The 18,720-nt window shown below is 37.8% G+C and overlaps 1 protein-coding gene across 12 annotated transcripts in view; it reads left to right on the forward strand.

The window, feature by feature from the left end:
• Window positions 1-15,174, forward strand: part of phldb1a (pleckstrin homology-like domain, family B, member 1a) — a 53,326-nt gene extending 38,152 nt beyond the window's left edge. For 6 of the 12 annotated variants that reach the window (XM_067408363.1, XM_067408364.1, XM_067408360.1 and 3 more), the window contains 13 exons: window positions 563-649; window positions 1,096-1,212; window positions 3,942-4,061; window positions 4,357-4,515; window positions 5,015-5,158; window positions 5,473-5,568; window positions 7,224-7,293; window positions 7,438-7,657; window positions 9,537-9,627; window positions 9,995-10,141; window positions 11,386-11,605; window positions 12,793-12,878; window positions 13,185-15,174. In XM_067408363.1, coding sequence (XP_067264464.1) covers window positions 563-649; window positions 1,096-1,212; window positions 3,942-4,061; window positions 4,357-4,515; window positions 5,015-5,158; window positions 5,473-5,568; window positions 7,224-7,293; window positions 7,438-7,657; window positions 9,537-9,627; window positions 9,995-10,141; window positions 11,386-11,605; window positions 12,793-12,878; window positions 13,185-13,325 — 1,698 coding nt within the window. In that variant the 3' untranslated portion in view covers window positions 13,326-15,174. The remainder of the gene's footprint in view (window positions 1-562; window positions 650-1,095; window positions 1,213-3,941; window positions 4,062-4,356; window positions 4,516-5,014; window positions 5,159-5,472; window positions 5,569-7,223; window positions 7,294-7,437; window positions 7,658-9,536; window positions 9,628-9,994; window positions 10,142-11,385; window positions 11,606-12,792; window positions 12,879-13,184) is intronic. The other 6 variants (XR_010897021.1, XM_067408361.1, XM_067408366.1 and 3 more) reach the window with 6 other exon arrangements.
• Window positions 15,175-18,720: the final 3,546 nt, after the last annotated feature.

Genomic DNA, 18,720 nt, shown 5'->3' on the forward strand with positions numbered 1-18,720 from the left:
GCAAACTTCCCTATGGTGAGATATGCTGGACTTCTCCAATCATTTAGCCAGCTGAAACTCGCCCCTCCACAATCAATTGTGTGGCAACGCCCACATCTCAAAATCCAGTCAACAACCGATGGATACAACCAAGTCTACGTTTTTTCTTTGCTAATAATCCGTTACACTCAGATATACATCGCAATACGAAATAAAAGATCTGTCACTATTTCCATTTCATAGCAACTTTAATATACTCACTGTTTCAAAGTCACATTTATTTGTTTAGCACTTTTATACAATACAGATTTTTTCAAAGCAGCTTCACAGTAATAAACAAGAAAATAACTGTTAATGTTGTAAAATTTATCAATTAAAAAGTTACTTCAATTTTTTAGCTGTAAAGCAGCTCTACAGAAGACAATAGTGTCATTATTCAGCTCAATTTAGTTGTTTACAATGTTGATTTAATTCAGTATAACTTTTAAGTTATAAAACCCCAAAATGACTAAAATTATGATTATATTGAACCCAGAATATTCCCTAATAGTAAATCTGACCTATTATATATTTTTTCTTTAAGGAAAAGGAGAGACTGTCTGCCCTGGAGAAGAGATACCAGAGCCTGACTGGTGGAAAAATTTTCTCCAAGCCTAGCGGCACAAAGGAGGTAACACCAGCCATGACTGTACTAATCATTGGCCAGTTGACCTGTTTTTGGTTGGCAAATAAACTCTTTTTAACTCTGTCTAATCTTGTAAACATACTGTAGAGGCCTTGTGATCTAAAGAATAATTATAATTCATGAGATATCTGTGATGTATCTCAGCATTAGTTTGAAATAACTGTATCGTTGTGTACATCTTGATGGTGGTGGTGTCTATGGGGATCCACTACACTCCTGCTTAACAGTAATGAGCATGTTTTTTCTGGGTTATCGCCATCAGCGAAAAGCTTTACGTTGATACCTCTTTGATCAGCCATAAAATATGTAGAGGCAATCTGAAGAAGTTTGATAAGACAAATAATGTCATAAAAATGTTCTTTGGCATGGTTTGTGCAGTGTGCACAAATTGTCTGTGTGGTGCTGATTTCAGTGCTTCATATTCAAAACAGGACGTGCTTTACATCAGTGAACCTGACTTTTTTGATGAGCTCCCTACCCAGAATTCTCTGCTCCCTTCTTGTTGTCAAAGACCCACCACTCAGATATATTCTAACAGACCACAGGAGGTAAAAGCATAACCCCAAGACAGCTGTGGGGGATTTACAAACTATCAAAAACATTATGTCATTGGCACTTGTGCAGCTCAGTCATTTCACCATTCATAATGAACATGTTACTATGTGGTTGATGAGAAGGGATGGGAATTGTATAGAATTTAATTATTACAGTTTCTTAACAGTTCCACTAATGATTCTGTTAGAATGCATGTGTGAGAACCATTAGTGGGACAGGTTCTCAGTTCCCAACCCTACTGATGTGTGTGAACATAACCTACACTACCGTTCAAAAGTTTGAGAGCGATTTTTAAAATATTTATGAAAAAAGTCTCCAATGCTCACCAAGGTGCTGTGTGTATATTAAAAAACAGTAAAACTGTAATATTGTGAAATATTACAATTTAAAAGAACTGTTTTCTATTTTTATATATTTTAAAATGTAATTTATTCCTGTGATAGCAAAGCTAAACTTTCAGAAGCTGTTACTGCAGTGTCACATGATTCTTTAGAAATCATCCTAATGATAATGCTGATTTGGTGCTCAAGAAACATTTCTTATTATTATCAATAAAAATGGTTGTGCTGCATTATATTTGGAAACTGATATTTTGTCATGATTCTTTGATAAAAGATAAAAATTTACTGTTACTTTGGATCAATATAATGTGTCCTTGCTAAATAAAAAAAACAATAATTTCTTAAAAATCTTACTGACCCCAAACCTTTGAACAGTAGCAAAAATAGAAAAATGTGTGGTCTAATATCATACCTGGAATGTTTGCAGTATGTTATTTGAGTTGTTGGGTATTTGTGATGTTTGTTTGTTGAGCATTCATCAGTTGTACTGTCAACAGCTCTAGTAAACAGATTTGCATTTTGTGTGAGACTTCACTATGCACAGATTGTGGGTGTTGTTTGCCTCAATCCAGCATAAATTGTTATTTTCAGAACATTCATGATTGCTGTAGTTACATATCATAGTACTGGGATGGTGTACATTGACATTCTGTATCACACATTCTGCATGTGTGTACATTGGAGATGTTGCTTGGCATGTTTGTGATGTGTTGGGCATAAGTGTGCTTTTTCCAGTTGGTGCATGAAGATTGATGGTGCAGTTGTTTTAGATACAGTATCTCTGAAACTCACAGAAGTGAGTACACCCCTCACAGTTTTGTAAATATTTTATTATATCTTTACAACACTGAAAAAATGACAATTTGCTGCAATGTAAAGTAGTGAATGTGCAGCTTGTATAACAGTGTAAATTTGCTGCCCCTCAAAATAACTCAACACAGCCATTAATGTCTAAACCGCTGGCCACAAAAGTGAGTACACCCCTAAGTGAAAAGTCCAAATTGGGCCCAAAGTGTCAATATTTTGTGTGGCCACTATTATTTTACAGCACTGCCTTAACCCTCTTGGGCATGGAGTTCACCAGAGCTTCACAGGCTGTCCTCTTCCATTCCTCCAGGACAACATCACAGAGCTGGTGGATGTTAGAGACCTTGCGCTCCTCTACCTTCCGTTTGAGGATGCCCCACAGATGCTCAATAGGGTTTAGGTCTGGAGACATGCTTGGCCAGTCCATCACCTTTACCCTCAGCTTCTTTAGCAAGGCAGTGGTCGTCTTGGAAGTGTGTTTGGGGTCGTTATCATGTTGGAATACTGCCCTGCGGCCCAGTCTCCGAAGGGAGGGGATCGTGCTCTGCTCATTCATGGTTCCCTCAATGAACTGTATCTCCCCAGTGCCGGCAGCACTCATGCAGCCCCAGACCATGACACTCCCACCACCATGCTTGACTGTAGGCAAGACACACTTGTCTTTGTACTTCTCACCTGGTTGCTGCCACACACGCTTGACACCATCTGAACCAAAGAGGTTTATCTTGGTCTCATCAGACCACAGGACTTGGTTCCAGTAATCCATGTCCTTAGTCTGCTTGTCTTCAGCAAACTGTTTGTGGGCTTTCTTGTGCATCATCTTTAGAAGAGGCTTCCTTCTGGGACGACAGACCAATTTGATGCAGTGTGTGGCGTATGGTCTGAACACTGACAGGCTGACGCCCCACCCCTTCAACCTCTGCAGCACTCATACGTCTATTTCCCCAAACACAGCCTCTGGATATGACACTGAGCATGTGCACTCAACTTCTTTGGTCGACCATGGCGAAGCCTGTTCTGAGTGGAACCTATCCTGTTAAACCGCTGTATGGTCTTGGCCACCGTGCTGCAGCTCAGTTTCAGGGTCTTGGCAATCTTCTTATAGTCTACACCATCTTTATGTAGAGCAACAATTCTTTTTTTCAGATCCTCAGAGAGTTCTTTGCCATGAGGTGCCATGTTGAACTTCCAGTGACCAGTATGAGAGAGTGAGAACGATAACACCAAATTTAACACACCTGCTCCCCATTCACACCTTGTAACACTAACGCGTCACATGACATCGGGGAGAGAAAATGGCTAATTTGCCCCAATTTTGTGGCCAGCTGTTTAAACATTAATGGCTGTGTGTTGAGTTATTTTGAGGGGCAGCAAATTTACACTGTTATACAAGCTGTACACTCACTACTTTACATTGTAGAAAAGTGTCATTTCTTCAGTGTTGTCACATGAAAAGATATAATAAAATATTTACAAAAATGTGAGGGGTGTACTCACTTCTGTGAGATACCGTATGAACTGATTTCCTTTGTGGATGTGGATGTGTGTACGGATGAATGGATGTGTGTGCTCAGGAGTACCTCAAACTCTCAGATGTATATAAGATGTATGGGAACGGCTGTATCCCTGCCCAGACTGCTTTCCCTAACGCTCTCTGTCTACCGCTGGCTGTAACATCAGATACACCTCGTGAGGTATGACTCCTCCACTCACTCTTTATCCATGACAGAATCTTTTCCTTGCCTTCCCACCTCCTTTTTCCCTTTCCAGTGCCATTTATTTCTAGTTTGTGGCTTTTCTTTTATGATGCTGTCAGAATAACCCACTGTCTGTCTTCTCTTGAAACTGTTATTTTTCATTTCTTCCCAGCTGTCTTAGTTGCTGTTGTATCATCTGTTATGCTAGCTTTATGCTTTTATGCCTATACCTAAAATGCCCCCATTACATTTTGTGTATGTGTTTGTGTGTTGTTGGCCTGATTGTATAAAGGAGTATGTGACGGTTAGTCAGTTAAACCAGCTGTTCGGGATGCCTAAAGTTGACCCCTCCCCCACATCTTCCGTCCAATCATTCCAAGCTATTGTCGCCGATCCTGTCCACTCCAGCCACACATCCCATTGTGGCTCCTCCCAGTTACTTCCTGTTGAGGTGTGTGTTATTTCCTGGTGTCGATGTGTTCATAATTGTATTTACCATTGGCAGAACCTGATTTCACCAAGTGCAACATGTTCTTAGATCAACATCTTTGTTGATCCTGGAACAACATTTAAATCCAACCAATCAGATTAAATCAACCAGGGTTAGGTGCTTCTACATCAGTGTTATTCACATCATTTCCCTCTGATTTTAGGGATAACTAATGGGTAGGGGTAGGAAGATGGTTATGATTACATTTTAGGAAAGGAATGCTGTTCCAGGAGCAACAAAATTTTGTTGACCCAAGAGCATGTCTAACTCGACAAAATCAGTCATGTGAAAACTGAGTTGAATGAAGTGGGATTTCAAGCTTTTGGTTTTGAGACATTTTTACATTTTCTAATCTAAATACCACTTCATACTTTCAATGCATGGCTCTTTTTCCTTCCTTCCTGTATCAATTTTTCCTCTTTTCCCCACCCATCCTCCTTTTATCTGGACTGCACTTCAGACCCAACCTGCATGGAGTAGGCCTTCAATCCCCAGGCTAGATTCAGAGCGCTGGTATCAGGAAATCATGGCAGCTGGGGAGCCCAGTCATGCCTGTCCTCCCCCTCTGCCAGCTAAGTGTATCTCCTCACGTAAACCTATGCAGGTAAACTTTGTTCATTTGTCTGTCTTCTCTTCTGCTTGCATCCTTTGTCTGCCCTTAAGTTCTCTGTCCTTAATGTACCTTTTGATTGAATCTCTCCAGAAATAACCACTTTTTTTTTTATTCTTTTTTATTTTTTTATTTTTATAAAATGACATGAAAAGCAGTATTTTTGTGTAAAGCGTCTGTATTGCCAGTTGTGGTTGCTTTGGTGTTGTGTCCTTCCTCGCTATGGGTGCAAGCTGCCATAAATGTCCTTATAGATGGAGGATATGAATCATGAAAGGATAAATAACACTGAGATGTTTTGTTGTCAGAACTGTAAGCGGGATGGAGAGCTGGGACAGACCAATGGAACCTTTACACCACCGCCTTCCAGCATGACCACATCAGGCAGAAACACACCCACCAAAGTAAGACGGTTTATAACATAACAGGCCACAATATGCAGTCTACAATTTTGAAGACAACTTTTGCTGTGCTGAAGTATAGATTGCAACAGTTTTCGGCACCTTTTCAGCAGCCGTGAAACTATTTTTCCCTTAGGGATTTAAAAAAAAACAACCCTGTTTTTAAAAAAATAGTTATTAGCCATGAACCAGACAAACCTTGATTTGAAGTAAAAAAAAAAAAAAGTATTTGATAATTGGACAAAAAAGAAGTGTAATTAACAGCTTTAAAGTAGGAAAGAGCAACAATCCCATAAAACACCACTAATGACCAAATAAAATAAAAGATACATATAAAAATGATTGATTTAAATGAATTGAACAACCTTGCAGCTCACAGTGGGTCCGTTTTTAAAAATGTATACATTTTATACAAAAAAAATTCAGTTCCATTATGGATTTTTACCTGACTGTTGAACTCTATTCCTATTTATTATTGGTACATGCTGGTATCAATTGGTACAATCAAAGTTTTGTTAGTGTACTCTTTTATGTTAGATCAATAGGTTTCCCTGCACTTTAAAAGTTTAACAATAAAGCACTAAAACAATAAATCATATTTTTAAAATGTCATGTACATGTTTTTAGTCTGAATCGTTGTAGTCCGAGTTTTGCAAAGTTACCTAAATAATGCAATAATGTTGCTTAGCTTCATTCAGCATGTGACAACATTAAAGGGTTAGTTCACCCAAAAATGAAAATAATGTCATTAAGTACTCACCCTCATGTCGTTCTACACCTTCGTTCATCTTCAGAACACAAATTAAGATATTTTTTGATGAAATCCGATGGCTCAGTGAGGCCTCCATTGCCAGCAATGTCACCGAACCTCTCAAGATCCAGAAAGGTACTAAAGAGATATTTAAAACAGTTCATGCGAGTACAGTGGTTCTACCTTAATGTTATGAAGCGACAAGAATACTTTTTGTGTGCCAAAAAAAACAAAATAACGACTTTTCAACAATATCTAGTGACTGCTTCAAAGCTTTACGAATCTTTTGGTTTGGTGCGCCAAAGTCACGTGGTTTCAGTAAATGAGGCTTCATTTACGCGATCCATACCACTGATTCGAAACAAAAGATTTGTAAAGCTTCGAAGCAGTGTTTTGAAATCATCCGTCACTAGATTCGTCCGTAGAAGTATTCTCTTCGCTTTATAATATTAAGGTAGACCACTGTACTCACATGAACTGTTTTAAATATGTTTTTAGTAGCTTTCTGGATCTTGAGAGGTTCAGTGACATTGCTGGCAATGGAGGCCTCACTGAGCGATCGAATTTCATCAAAAATATCTTAATTTGTGTTTCGAAGATGAACTAAGGTTTTACGGGTGTAGAACGACACGAGGGTGAGTAATTGACATAATTTTCATGTTTGGGTGAACTAACCCTTTAATTGGACTACATTTAACCTTGGAATTGTGCACTTACTTCAAAGACAAAGGTGGCGAATGATGTGTATTTAAATCTTCAAATATTAGAATGCGCAATGTGGCGAGTACTTGGACAGACAGATGAAGACTGTGGCTCAACTAAAAATCTGCTGTAACTCCATTATAACTGCACATGTATTGTTTTCAAATGTGTCACTTTCAATTTATCTTTTCTTTTTTATCTTCAGAGTCTCCCAGATCTGTCTCCTGCTTATTTGGACTTAGACTCCAAGAGACAGTTGGATCTACAGGGCAGAGGTATCACTATTATCAGACTGTAAACAGCCTGTGTTGAATAATTGAATGTTGTTTTGCTAACGCAGCTACTATGTGTAACCTAAAGGTGTTTGTAGACATACTGTACAGTGTTTTTATTGATCTGCTCTTGATGTGTTTCTCCAGGGCTCTATACATGTGATGATTCCAGAATCAGGCCTTCAGATCCTAAACTCAGCCACTGGGGGGCACCACCTTCAGGAGCTCCCATGGTACACCACTCCATTCTGCACCACCAAGCACCACCAACAGGAGAGTCAACATATGACACTCTGAGTTTGGAGAGCTCCGACAGCGTGGAGACCAGCGTATCTACCGGCAACAACTCCGCTTGTTCACCTGAAAGGTGAGATGCAGTTGTCAAGGGAACCCTTCTTTCTGCCTCCATTCCCCTGACAACGGGTCATGCTGCCCAATTTCCCCATAAATGTTTTTTTCATCCTCCTCCCAGAATAGTTGCTGGGTTGTTTCCATGACAACACATACGTCCATACAAAGAGACATGCTATTCTTCTCGTCTTCAAAGTTTGGTCTTGTCCCGAGGCAGAACAAGCACAGAATGTCATTTTAAAGTGTGTGCTCCTTGGAGCCAGGGAAGCTTCAGGTGTTTCGTCAGATGTTGAAGTCATGAAGAGACGTTCTCTTGATGTTGCCCTACTTTTCAGCATCGATAGTCTGGACAAGAATCTTTGACCTTGCATTCTTACATTTCGGTTAGATGTTTCAGCAATTTTAAACTCCTACAGCCATCCTCACCCTCATTCAACCTTTTCATTTGAGATGGTAAAAAGAGGCCCACCAAAAAAGCATGTTGGTCCTCATTTAAAAGTGAAATAGAAAAAGAAAATCTCATTGTCTTCAACCAAGCAAACAGGAGCATAATGTACTTTTTCTTTTTTAACCAGAGGTGAAATCATGGTTTCCTAGGACATAGGCAAGATAAGAAATGACAGAGAGTAAAAAAAAAGAGCGAGAAAAACAAACCTTTTTTAAACATCTTTCTGAAGGTATAAGTTCTTCAAAAATAATAATAATATTTAGACATTTTACCAAATATGAATGATTTTTGCAACAGCATTACATATTATTACATATTAGGGGTGTAATGATGCTGATGTCACAATTCGTTAATATCACAATACAATATTATTGCGATACTCAAAGTTTAACAAAAAATCAACTGTTGGACTTGGTGCTGGTAACCCAATGCACAGGACAATGGTGACACCAGAATACAAATATTGATGATTCTGAAGCTTAAAATACAGAATTATTTTAGACAAGACATGCTTGCAATCTGTCACTGACTAGATATATTTAAAATAATGTAGGCCACTTTTTACTGGTAACATGAGACATTTGAGATTATCAGGACCCACAAATATTCCCCCATTGCAATATACATTATATTCAACATTTTTTATATATATATATATATATATATATATATATATATATATATATATATATATATATATATGTGTATATGTATATGTGTATATGTATATGTATATATATGTATATGTATATATGTGTATATATATATATGTATATGTATATATATATATATAGTAGTTTAATGTAGCAGTGACACTAAAACTCTGTAAACTTTAATTATTCAAAAGTTAAGGTCAGGGTTTGAATTCTTGAAGAATGCATTAAATTGATTTAAAAAAAAAAAAGTGAGAGTACAAAAATGAATGCTGTAATGCCTCAAAAATATTAAGCAGCACAGCTGTTTTCAACATTGATAATAATTTGCCATCTCAGGAATAAATTACACTTTATCTAAATTCTGCAAGAAAGTGGACCTTGAGGGCCAGCGTTAAGAACCCCTGCTTTAAAATATTTTAAAATAGAAAAAAGCTATTTTAAATTATAATCATATTGCACAAAATTACTGTTTTTGCTGTATTTTTGATCAAATAAATGCAGCCTCTTTCATTAACATTTTAAGTAGTATATAATGCTGTAAAATTATTGGTAGATAATTATATAATATTTTAATAATAAGAATAATTTGTCAGTATATGCATTATATAATTTTAATATAATTATTATATTTAATTGTTGTTATTATTGTTAAAAAAATTGACACTTATTTAGAATTCAATATTGTGTCATTCAAAGCAACTGTGATCTGTCTAGAATAAGCACTCGGTCTCAATGTCGTCTTCTGCCGCTGGAAGCACCACAGAAACTGTAACTGTGTGTTTCTCCCTCAGCAGCAATGGGCTGGCAGGACTGAGGCTGGAGGAGATGGAGAAGATGTTGAAGGAGGCCCAGCAGGAGAAAGCCAGACTGGTGGAGAGTCGAGTGAGTACCATTAAACTTTAATTGTCTGTGAAATATAATCTATCCCTCACCCTGTCTCTCATATAAAAGAGATCGTTTTCATGAATTTAAAAAGGAAGCCCCTGGTCCCTTTGGCATTACTGCATTAAAGATTGTTTCTTACCTACAAAGAGTGATAGACATGAAAGGCTGGATCTTAACAAGCTCTCAGACAGTAATACTCACTCAGACAATCTCTTGCTGAATTATTTTTTCATGCTTCCCCAGTCACTCCGCACTGTGTATTTTATGTATTTGTATGTATTTTTCCCTATCGCCTATTAAATCTTCTCACAGTAGATTTGAAGCCCCTCTGTGTCTTAATCTGTCAGTCTGTCTTTTTTGTCAGGAGAGAGAAGTCCAGGCACGAAAGCAGCTGCTGGAGGCAGAGAGAAGGAGGCGAGAGGAGGTAGAGAGGAGGCTGCTGGATGAAACTGCGCACAGGCAGAGACTTGTGGAGGAAGAGGTCAAGATGAGAGAGAAACAGTGTTCCCAGGTCAGTACGTCTGGCAAATACATAAATAAGCTGGTCTCAGATCAGCAATAGAGTAATCGAGTCTCCCAATCTTTTATTAGGTGGACATAAAATCCTCACGTTTCCCAGTGAGATTAAAGGGACAATACTAAATAATAAGGCTATCATTAGTCATGAATACATATTAATATTAATAATCATAATGCTTTATAGATCAGTAGATCATGTACATTAATATATATGAATATGGGTCTGTGATGTGGCAGATATTCATAAATTCATAAAAAAAGTTATTTATAAATATAATTAAAAAGTACCTCTTATATATGAATGTACCTCCATTATTATATATTTTTTTATTTTACATTTCTATTATTATTTAATTATATATATATATATATATATATATATATATATATATATATATATATATATATATATATATATATATATATATATATATATATATATATATATATATATATTTTTTTTTTTTTTTTTAATGAGTCTAGGAGTCTTGACATAAGTAGCTTAGAACATAACCAACATGCAAAATAGCAGAAAATAGAGTTGATTACATTTCTAACTATTTGAATAAGCATTAACTAATAATGTTTAGCATAATATAATGTATATATAAAACGTTGTTGTATATACATCATGTTAGTTATAAATCACGTTTAAAACACGTGGATGTAAGCAGTGTAGTAGCGCCTGCACTCACTTGAACAGACAGTTTCAATGTCTGCGTACAACTCTGAGCACAGCAGTGTGCTTCACCGGTGCCGCTCTGAGGTCAGTGAATGTTTGGAGTTGCTCTTTAAAAGTCTTTATGAGGTCACTGGCTCAGCTTGACTGGGCCAGACGGGAGGCATGAATGCACAGAGAGCAGCTCCGCACAGCAGGTGGATGAGAGGAGACACACAGACAGATGGTGAGAGGGAGACAGCAGAAAGAAGATAAGATGGGAGGAAGAGGAGGGGGTGTAAGATACAGGCAAGGAAGGGCAGGGCAGTAGGACACCAATGTTTTAAACACAGATAAGTGACACAACCAAAACAATGTGATCTTCAGTACTGTGTGAATTTTTTTTTGTTGATACATTTTCCCTGCTTAAATTGAATGCTTAGATCACAGTATCATTTTGATAAAACAAAAGATCATATGACATTTCCATGAAATTTATTGTTGTTATGTGTACCTGAACAAGTAAATTTTATGGCAATATTTGAGACAGCAGCTAATCTGAGCTCTGCCCTCCTCAGGCTCGGCCAATGACGCGCTACCTACCTATTCGAAAAGAGGAGTTTGACCTGCGTTCTCATGTGGAGTCATCGGGCCACTGCGTGGACACATGTCCGTATGTCATTGTTACAGAGAAAATGTGCAAGGGTCATCTTGTGAAGATGGGCGGCAAGATCAAATCCTGGAAAAAACGCTGGTTTGTCTTTGATCGGCTTAAAAGGACCTTCTCTTATTATGTGGGTAAGATAATTTGTTGTATTTATGCCTGGTTTAAATGATCAGCAAATAATTTTAAGTTTTTATCAATTTTTGATTTTACTTTTTTAAATTCACAATTAATATAGTTTCGACATTTTTCAAAAAAACATATATACTTATAAATATTTATTTTCTGACAAAATGATAGTGTATTGGATTTAAGTGTTAAGGAGAGCACATACTTTTTTCTGTTGTTGCTAAGTCAAAATATATATGGTAAAAAAAAAAAGGAAAAAGAGAAGAAATATGAAGGATAAACAAAAAAAAATTTGACGGCACTGACAAAGTGGCAAGTTCTAGTAAAACCTTTTATCTCTGTTCGCTCAATTTCCGATCATCTTGTCTTTCTTTTAGATGTTCTCTCTCTTTCTCACACATACGCTTTGCTCATGTGTGTAGCCTTTTCACCCCCTCACTCCCCATGTTAGTAGTGATGATGATGATGGTGATGATGATGATGAAATAAACTGCAATACTTTCTCTAGCCAAGCGTTTGTGAGGGATGGGGGTGTAGATTTACCCCTGGCTCAGTTCAGAGTAACAATACTGCACTGAACTCTTCAAAAACAGAAAACACAAAAACAATTTATCCCATTACTAAGCAGATTTGTGTAATGAACAGAGACGAGCCAAAAAAAATGAAACTGTTCAAAAGGGAAAGTAGTAAATCTTAATCGTCGACACAGGTGCAAGGGGGCTCACTGGAGGCTGACAAGCTTAAAACGCTGCTTTAAAATCATCTACGAGATAAGAATCAATCCGAAGAGAGATGTTAATTTGCGGCAAGTAGCGAAAAGTCTGTCAGATTAGCTGTTTGTATTGGGTGGCAGACAGTGTTAAATTGAGACAGACAATGCTTTTAGGTGACTTGCTCTGTGTGCTAGAATTCACTTCTACTTTATGTGCTTGTTTAATCCCTGCGGCAAAGCTTTTAAAAAGGCTTCTTCGCATGTTTTTATTCCAATATCTTTCATTTTTGACATGCAAAACGAATCACAACTGACTCATTGTGTAATGGAAATGCTGCAAATAGGAACTGGCAAATGTAATCTCTTCTTAATGAATAATAAAGCTGATCTGTAGAATAATTTAATTTTTAAAAAAATAAAAAAAATCTATTCATAGCATTTTTATTTTCTTTAATTTTTTCCCTCATGGTTTTTACTCAGATAAACACGAGACCAAACTGAAGGGTGTCATCTACTTCCAAGCCATAGAGGAGGTGTATTACGATCACCTGCGCAGTGCAACTAAGGTAATTCAGTGCTTTTTCAACACCGCCTGTTTACCGTCACAAATCAAGCTCCTTATACTACTCGCACTACAGCACCAACTTTGAGCACACAGTGAAAGTTTAAACAGACAGGCGTCTTTTCATAAAGAGAATTTCTTACAGCAGAAGGCAAAAGAGATCAAAGGCGGCTTCATGTTCATGTACATTTCGTCATGCTATCTTTCTTTTTTTTCACTTCAGCGACATGCCTTTTTTTTTTTCCTGCCCTGCTGTTCTCCATCTTCTCGCACTTTAATGCACACTGTGTCTTTTTCTCTGTCCTTACAGAGTCCGAATCCTTCTCTAACCTTCTGCGTGAAGACTCATGATCGACTTTATTTCATGGTGGCACCATCCCCAGAGGCCATGCGCATTTGGATGGACGTCATAGTAACGGGTGCCGAGGGCTACACGCAGTTTATGACCTGAGGGAGAGTGGATGCAATTCTGCCTGCAGTGATCTGAGATTTAACAGGACATGTAATATATGCAGAATTATGTCAAAAACTTCAGCCAGCATTGCCTGATTTCTTTGTCATCATGACTAGAGAAGAACTAACTAAATTCAGGCAGGCCTGATGACGACATGTGAAACTAATGCTCGGAATTGATGTTACTAAATCAGAAGCTGAAATATATATATATATTATATATATAAAGATAGAACGAGAGAGAGAGTGTTTGTCTCTGTATTGTTGTAATACAGAGACGGTTACAGAGATTACAGTATTTTATGGCATTTCAAATCAATCATATGCTCAGTACTTTTATTTAATATCTCTATAGTTTTATGGTGCCAAGTCTTCAGGTGTATATACGTCAGTGTATTACCAACAATTATCTTTACTTTTAGTTATTTAGGCGCAGTTACATGGTTACAATGAGATTAAACTTAATAGCATTTGATAGCTTTCATAATATCTTTTTAGGTGGGAAAGCAGCATTCATATTTTTAATTGCTTTGAAATATGTTGTCTTTATCTGTATAATATATAATTATATCTTTTTTTTGCTGCAAAAATTCTTAAACGAATGGCTCAGGTGCTCAGACATGTAACTAAAAACTATATGCCTGCTACCTGATATGTAACTATATTATTATACAGGATTATTTGGTGGGGGACCATTGCAGTAAATATTTTTGTTTTCAAAATGTTGGTACTTTTGTACTAACAGGTTTTGTCTTGCCAAAGCCTTACCCATGTTGATATGTGTACTCTGATTTGCACATCTTTTATTTCAGGGTTTTAAAAATGTGTGGATGTGCCACTATGATTTATAATCAGATATTTTGTGTATTGTGCTATTTAGAGTATTGATATCCTCTTGGACATCTTCTAAGTCAATGAGAAGAACAGTGCAAACTTTTGATAATTCAGTGTTACAACACTAACAATGTATTTCTAAATATTATCTTTTTCCAATTGACAAAACTAGTATTATATACTCTGAGGCAAATAAAAAAAAAAAAAACAGTATAACAAACTATGTTTTCTTGTAGTCACATAGAGCAGGGCTAGTTGTCACAGCTTTTACTCCAGCGAATGTTTTTCAGGGTTGCTTTATTATTATTATTATTATTTTTATTTTTTTAAATCAATTTCTTAAAGTTTTGACTTCAAAATATTTGACCATTATTGTCCAGGAAAAAAAGAATGATGCAGTTCATCACTAAAACAATTGTTTAAAAAAATTATGAAAATGCAAAAAGCAGTTTTGGACAGCAAATATTGTAATCAATAAATTATACAGATGTATTTTTTTTTTCTGCTTGTTTACCAAACAGCTTTTGCTAAAATATTATTTAATTTTTTTTAAATTAGTTTTGAATAGAAAAAAATCTTAAACGTTTTGTAATTAAACTTTTAAGAGATTAACCATTGTGACAACTTCCCTGTGTGATAACTAGCCCCAAACTCCCCTAAGAAATTATGTATGTTCATAAAAAATAACTAATCATACTGGTATAATCGCCTTGATCCATTAACTAAACGACAAAACAGACAAGATCTTCTCAAAATATTTTATAGCCTACCTAAAGTGTCGATATCATTCACATGACACAAACCAGTATGCTTTAAACCAGTGCTACATTTGCCTAACAGAAAAAAAAAACCGACTGGCACATGAAGTTTATGGCACCAGGGGGTCAGTTCCGCCTGCATGTACTGAAAGTAATAATGTGAGTGCTCAGTAAACCGCAGAGCACACGTTCTCCAGCCAGACATCAGTTACATCTAACTGTCCGTTAATGGACAGGGAAATTCCCAAGACAGTCCCACAGTATAAACAATAAAGTTTATAAATGAAAAACAAACGTGTGTATTTCTTTTACTTTGAAAATAAACATTTTGTTTTAGTTTAAAACACTTTCCATTACATTTCTCTGTTTGAGTGATGATAATGTCCGTGGAGAATCAACAGTAGAGAGCTCGCTCGCGAAGCTGTAGGTTGGTTGGTTTACCCCGTGTGCTCGGTAGAGGGCGCAACTCGTCATGTCTCACAGCTTCGGCGCGTGTTTTCATGCTCCAGATGCGAGGGCTGGATGTGCGTTCCCCTCTGTGTTCTGCTGAGGCCCCGGGGCCCTGAGCTTGTTTTCTTCTCTGCCTCGCACCCAGTCATTACCATAACAGTTAAATGCAACTACAAATGTCATCAGCGATATAATGATGCCATCTGTCTACACCAGCAGAGGCTCACCAATTAATTTATCACTTGATGCTAATTCATCTCACTTTAAAATTAAGCAACATGAAAGCAAAAGGAACTAACTCAACGAACATAATAAATGCAAAGAACGAGACAACAAATTTAAGTAAGGACGTCGCTTTTAGTTCAAAAAATGTAACTTGTAAACAACCGACAAAGACGCTAATTAAACATAGGCCTATAAGATCTGTGAGTTTCAAAGAGCAGCAGAAGTCTCACATATCAAAGCAAGAGGGAAGGTTTGTGCCTTAACATCATCAGGGACTGAGCTGACATGATCAACTGTTGAGCCGGTGCAGAAGATCAACTCGGAGACATTTGAGGGGAGTCACTCGGGAATCTAGAGCCCTCCACTTTGAAGCCGTGATCAACCGACCTAATCCAACCATGAGAACCCGTGAGCATCTCCACACAGGAGCAGCGCGCGCGCTCGTTCAGACACACTGGAGCGTTCAATGTTTACAAATGGAAATTCACATAAACGTAAATAATAACCATTCAGAAAAATTAAGTACACACAAGGGGCGGGGGGAATTCCAACACAGTAACTCCTTGAGTTTGTCCTTGAGTGGCTTGTGTTTAGTTTGAGATGCGCCACACACCCCAAACACAGCGGCGGCGTCCCGCGGGAGGCGCGAGACAAATGCACTTTCTCCAAATCAAACAACTTTAACGCTGCCTCGCGCTCCCGAAGGAACAGTCAGTGAAATGACTGCGGTTAGTTCATGCCATGCAACAACATGGGTTATTAGTCACATCTTTATCTTGCGAGTTTGCTATTCTAAATAGGGCATGTTTGGGGGGAGGGGTCGTCAAACCTCTTGAAACCTGTTGAAAGGTTATTTCGATTCCCACGATGTGGGAAATGAAACAATGGCAATTTTACTGGGATTTCTACTAGATGAGATTTACGTTGGGTCTTATAAATGTAAAAAAAAAAAAAAAAAAGTTACAGCAAGTAATCAAAACTTTAAACGATTTGATCGCTCGTGCAGGGGAATGAAAAAAAGAGACAACAATGAATTCAGAAGGAGATGGTGATGAAATTGTGATGTAACTGTTACTAATGTGTGCTATACATGAACTTGGCATGGTGCGTTTGCTCTCTCACCCACTCCTTACTTATTCTCCGACTAACATACAGATTCTGCCGGAGGGGGGGCTTTTAAGAGGCCGAAAACAAAGTGAATGACACAAATAAACAAACATAAAATCATAACGTTAGCTTTTAATAGTGTCTATCGATTTAGACATAGGCCCCCCAAAACAGCATTTCACGTTTGAATGAGCTTATTTTAATTGTTTCACATATGGACAGCTGGATTTATGGAGGGGAACAGATTTATCACTCCAACCAGCGTTTTTAATCCTCAAAAGCTGTGATTAATTAACTCCACGGCCTGGACCTACATCTCTATTTGCAACATCAGCTATTTAAAGTGGAAAAAAGTCTCAATACAAACAGAAACTCAAAGTATGATGGCCCAACAGCAGTCTGGAGCAGTCTGTGGCTGAGGTGCCCGTGTGTGTGTGTGTGTGTGTGTGTGTGTACTGCTGACTTTCTCTCACGCTTTGCGCAAACAGGGCGCCCCCACGGACCAATTAAGACACGGCGAGTTGGGAGAGTCAGCGCTTTCCTGGGAGAGATCCCACACTTCAACAACCATTATTATCTCAGTCTCTTCAACGTTACGACTGCGGTCACGAAGATTGCATCAGGCCTCACTTCTACAACTGCGAGGCTGAGCCGACTCACAAGAGGAATTACAGTATCACAGTACCTTCAGAAGCCCCTCTTTGATCCCGTCGCTCTCTGACTGCTCCTCGAGAAAGCAGGTGTCATCTTGGTTCATGCAGGGCTATTAAGTGTAAATAAAATCAATTTCTCCTCAGTCGAGGAAGACGTAACCCTCTGCTGAAGCTATACGGCATTGACAGTTTTACACTTTCCTCTGTCTGTTCGGGTTTTCTATGAGGATTAGCGCTTTTATTACTATATCCTATCACAACCCATGAAGCTAGTTTCATAATATTTGTGAGGACTCTACTTAGTCGACGAGTATGGACTGTGAGGGGCCCGTGTTAATATGGCGAATGAGTGATTTCAATGAAAAAGGCTAAGCAAAGACACTTGTTGCAGCTGTGTTTGTTAAAGGCTGAAGTAACTTTGCAGGGAATGTCGTTTTTACTCAACAGAGACAAAACTGAAAAACACGCGCCGAAAGAGGGAGCGAGAGCGCGCGTTGCAAATCCCATGGCAACAGCAACCAGAAAACATGTCTAAAATAGGGGGCAGTGTTCGCTATTACTATAGCAACAGGAAGACATAGCTCCTTCAATCAGCTTTAGGATTTGCTGAGGGGGGAAAACAAAGCTTGATTCTTTGAAAAACCGTTATTAACGGGCATTAAGTTTGTGAGTTTGAGGATAATTTGTTTCGTCTCACTGTGACCGCGCATGACTTTAATAGCTCAGCATAATGTGGCGCCGGTCCTTCTGAAGTTGAATCGGTATGCTCAAACTAAGCCTGTTTTATTTATCCTGCTGGATAGGGTCTATCTCCTGAATTTAACTTCCGCTTTTCCCAATGGCAGTTTATAGAAATGCTGAAATGGAAATAATGACGTTAAAGACGCCACCTGTTACGCGCACTACATTAGAATAATCTATATATGTAAATGGAGTTCATTTAAACTATAATGGATGGTTTTAAATCTCTCTTGAGTAACCAGAGTGTCTGTTAATGGAACATGTAAACACGTAAATAAGCTATCAGCTTTATATATAAAATAATAATAGTACATCTGAACTAATAAACCTGAGCATAAGCCTATTTGCGCTGCTTGTTTACACACCTAGTCAGTGAAAATGTAGTTCACAATTTTGACAAGATTGAATCAACCTACAGATGAAATAAAAACCGTATTTTTACTGAACTTTCTACAACTCGACTGAACCGCTAAGTACAATGAGAAGCGTATTAGCAAATGCCACAACACATGTTACAATGTTTTGTCAGTAAAGTTCCGTAAACTGCCCTTCCGCGACATGAAAGTTTAACCACTGTCAGAATTTGCTCTTGGGATGTTTACGTGAAACATGTGCACGGAGAGTG

The sequence above is a fragment of the Chanodichthys erythropterus genome, chromosome 13, assembly GCF_024489055.1.
Source record: "Chanodichthys erythropterus isolate Z2021 chromosome 13, ASM2448905v1, whole genome shotgun sequence".
In the NCBI taxonomy this organism is placed as follows: Eukaryota; Metazoa; Chordata; class Actinopteri; order Cypriniformes; family Xenocyprididae; genus Chanodichthys; species Chanodichthys erythropterus.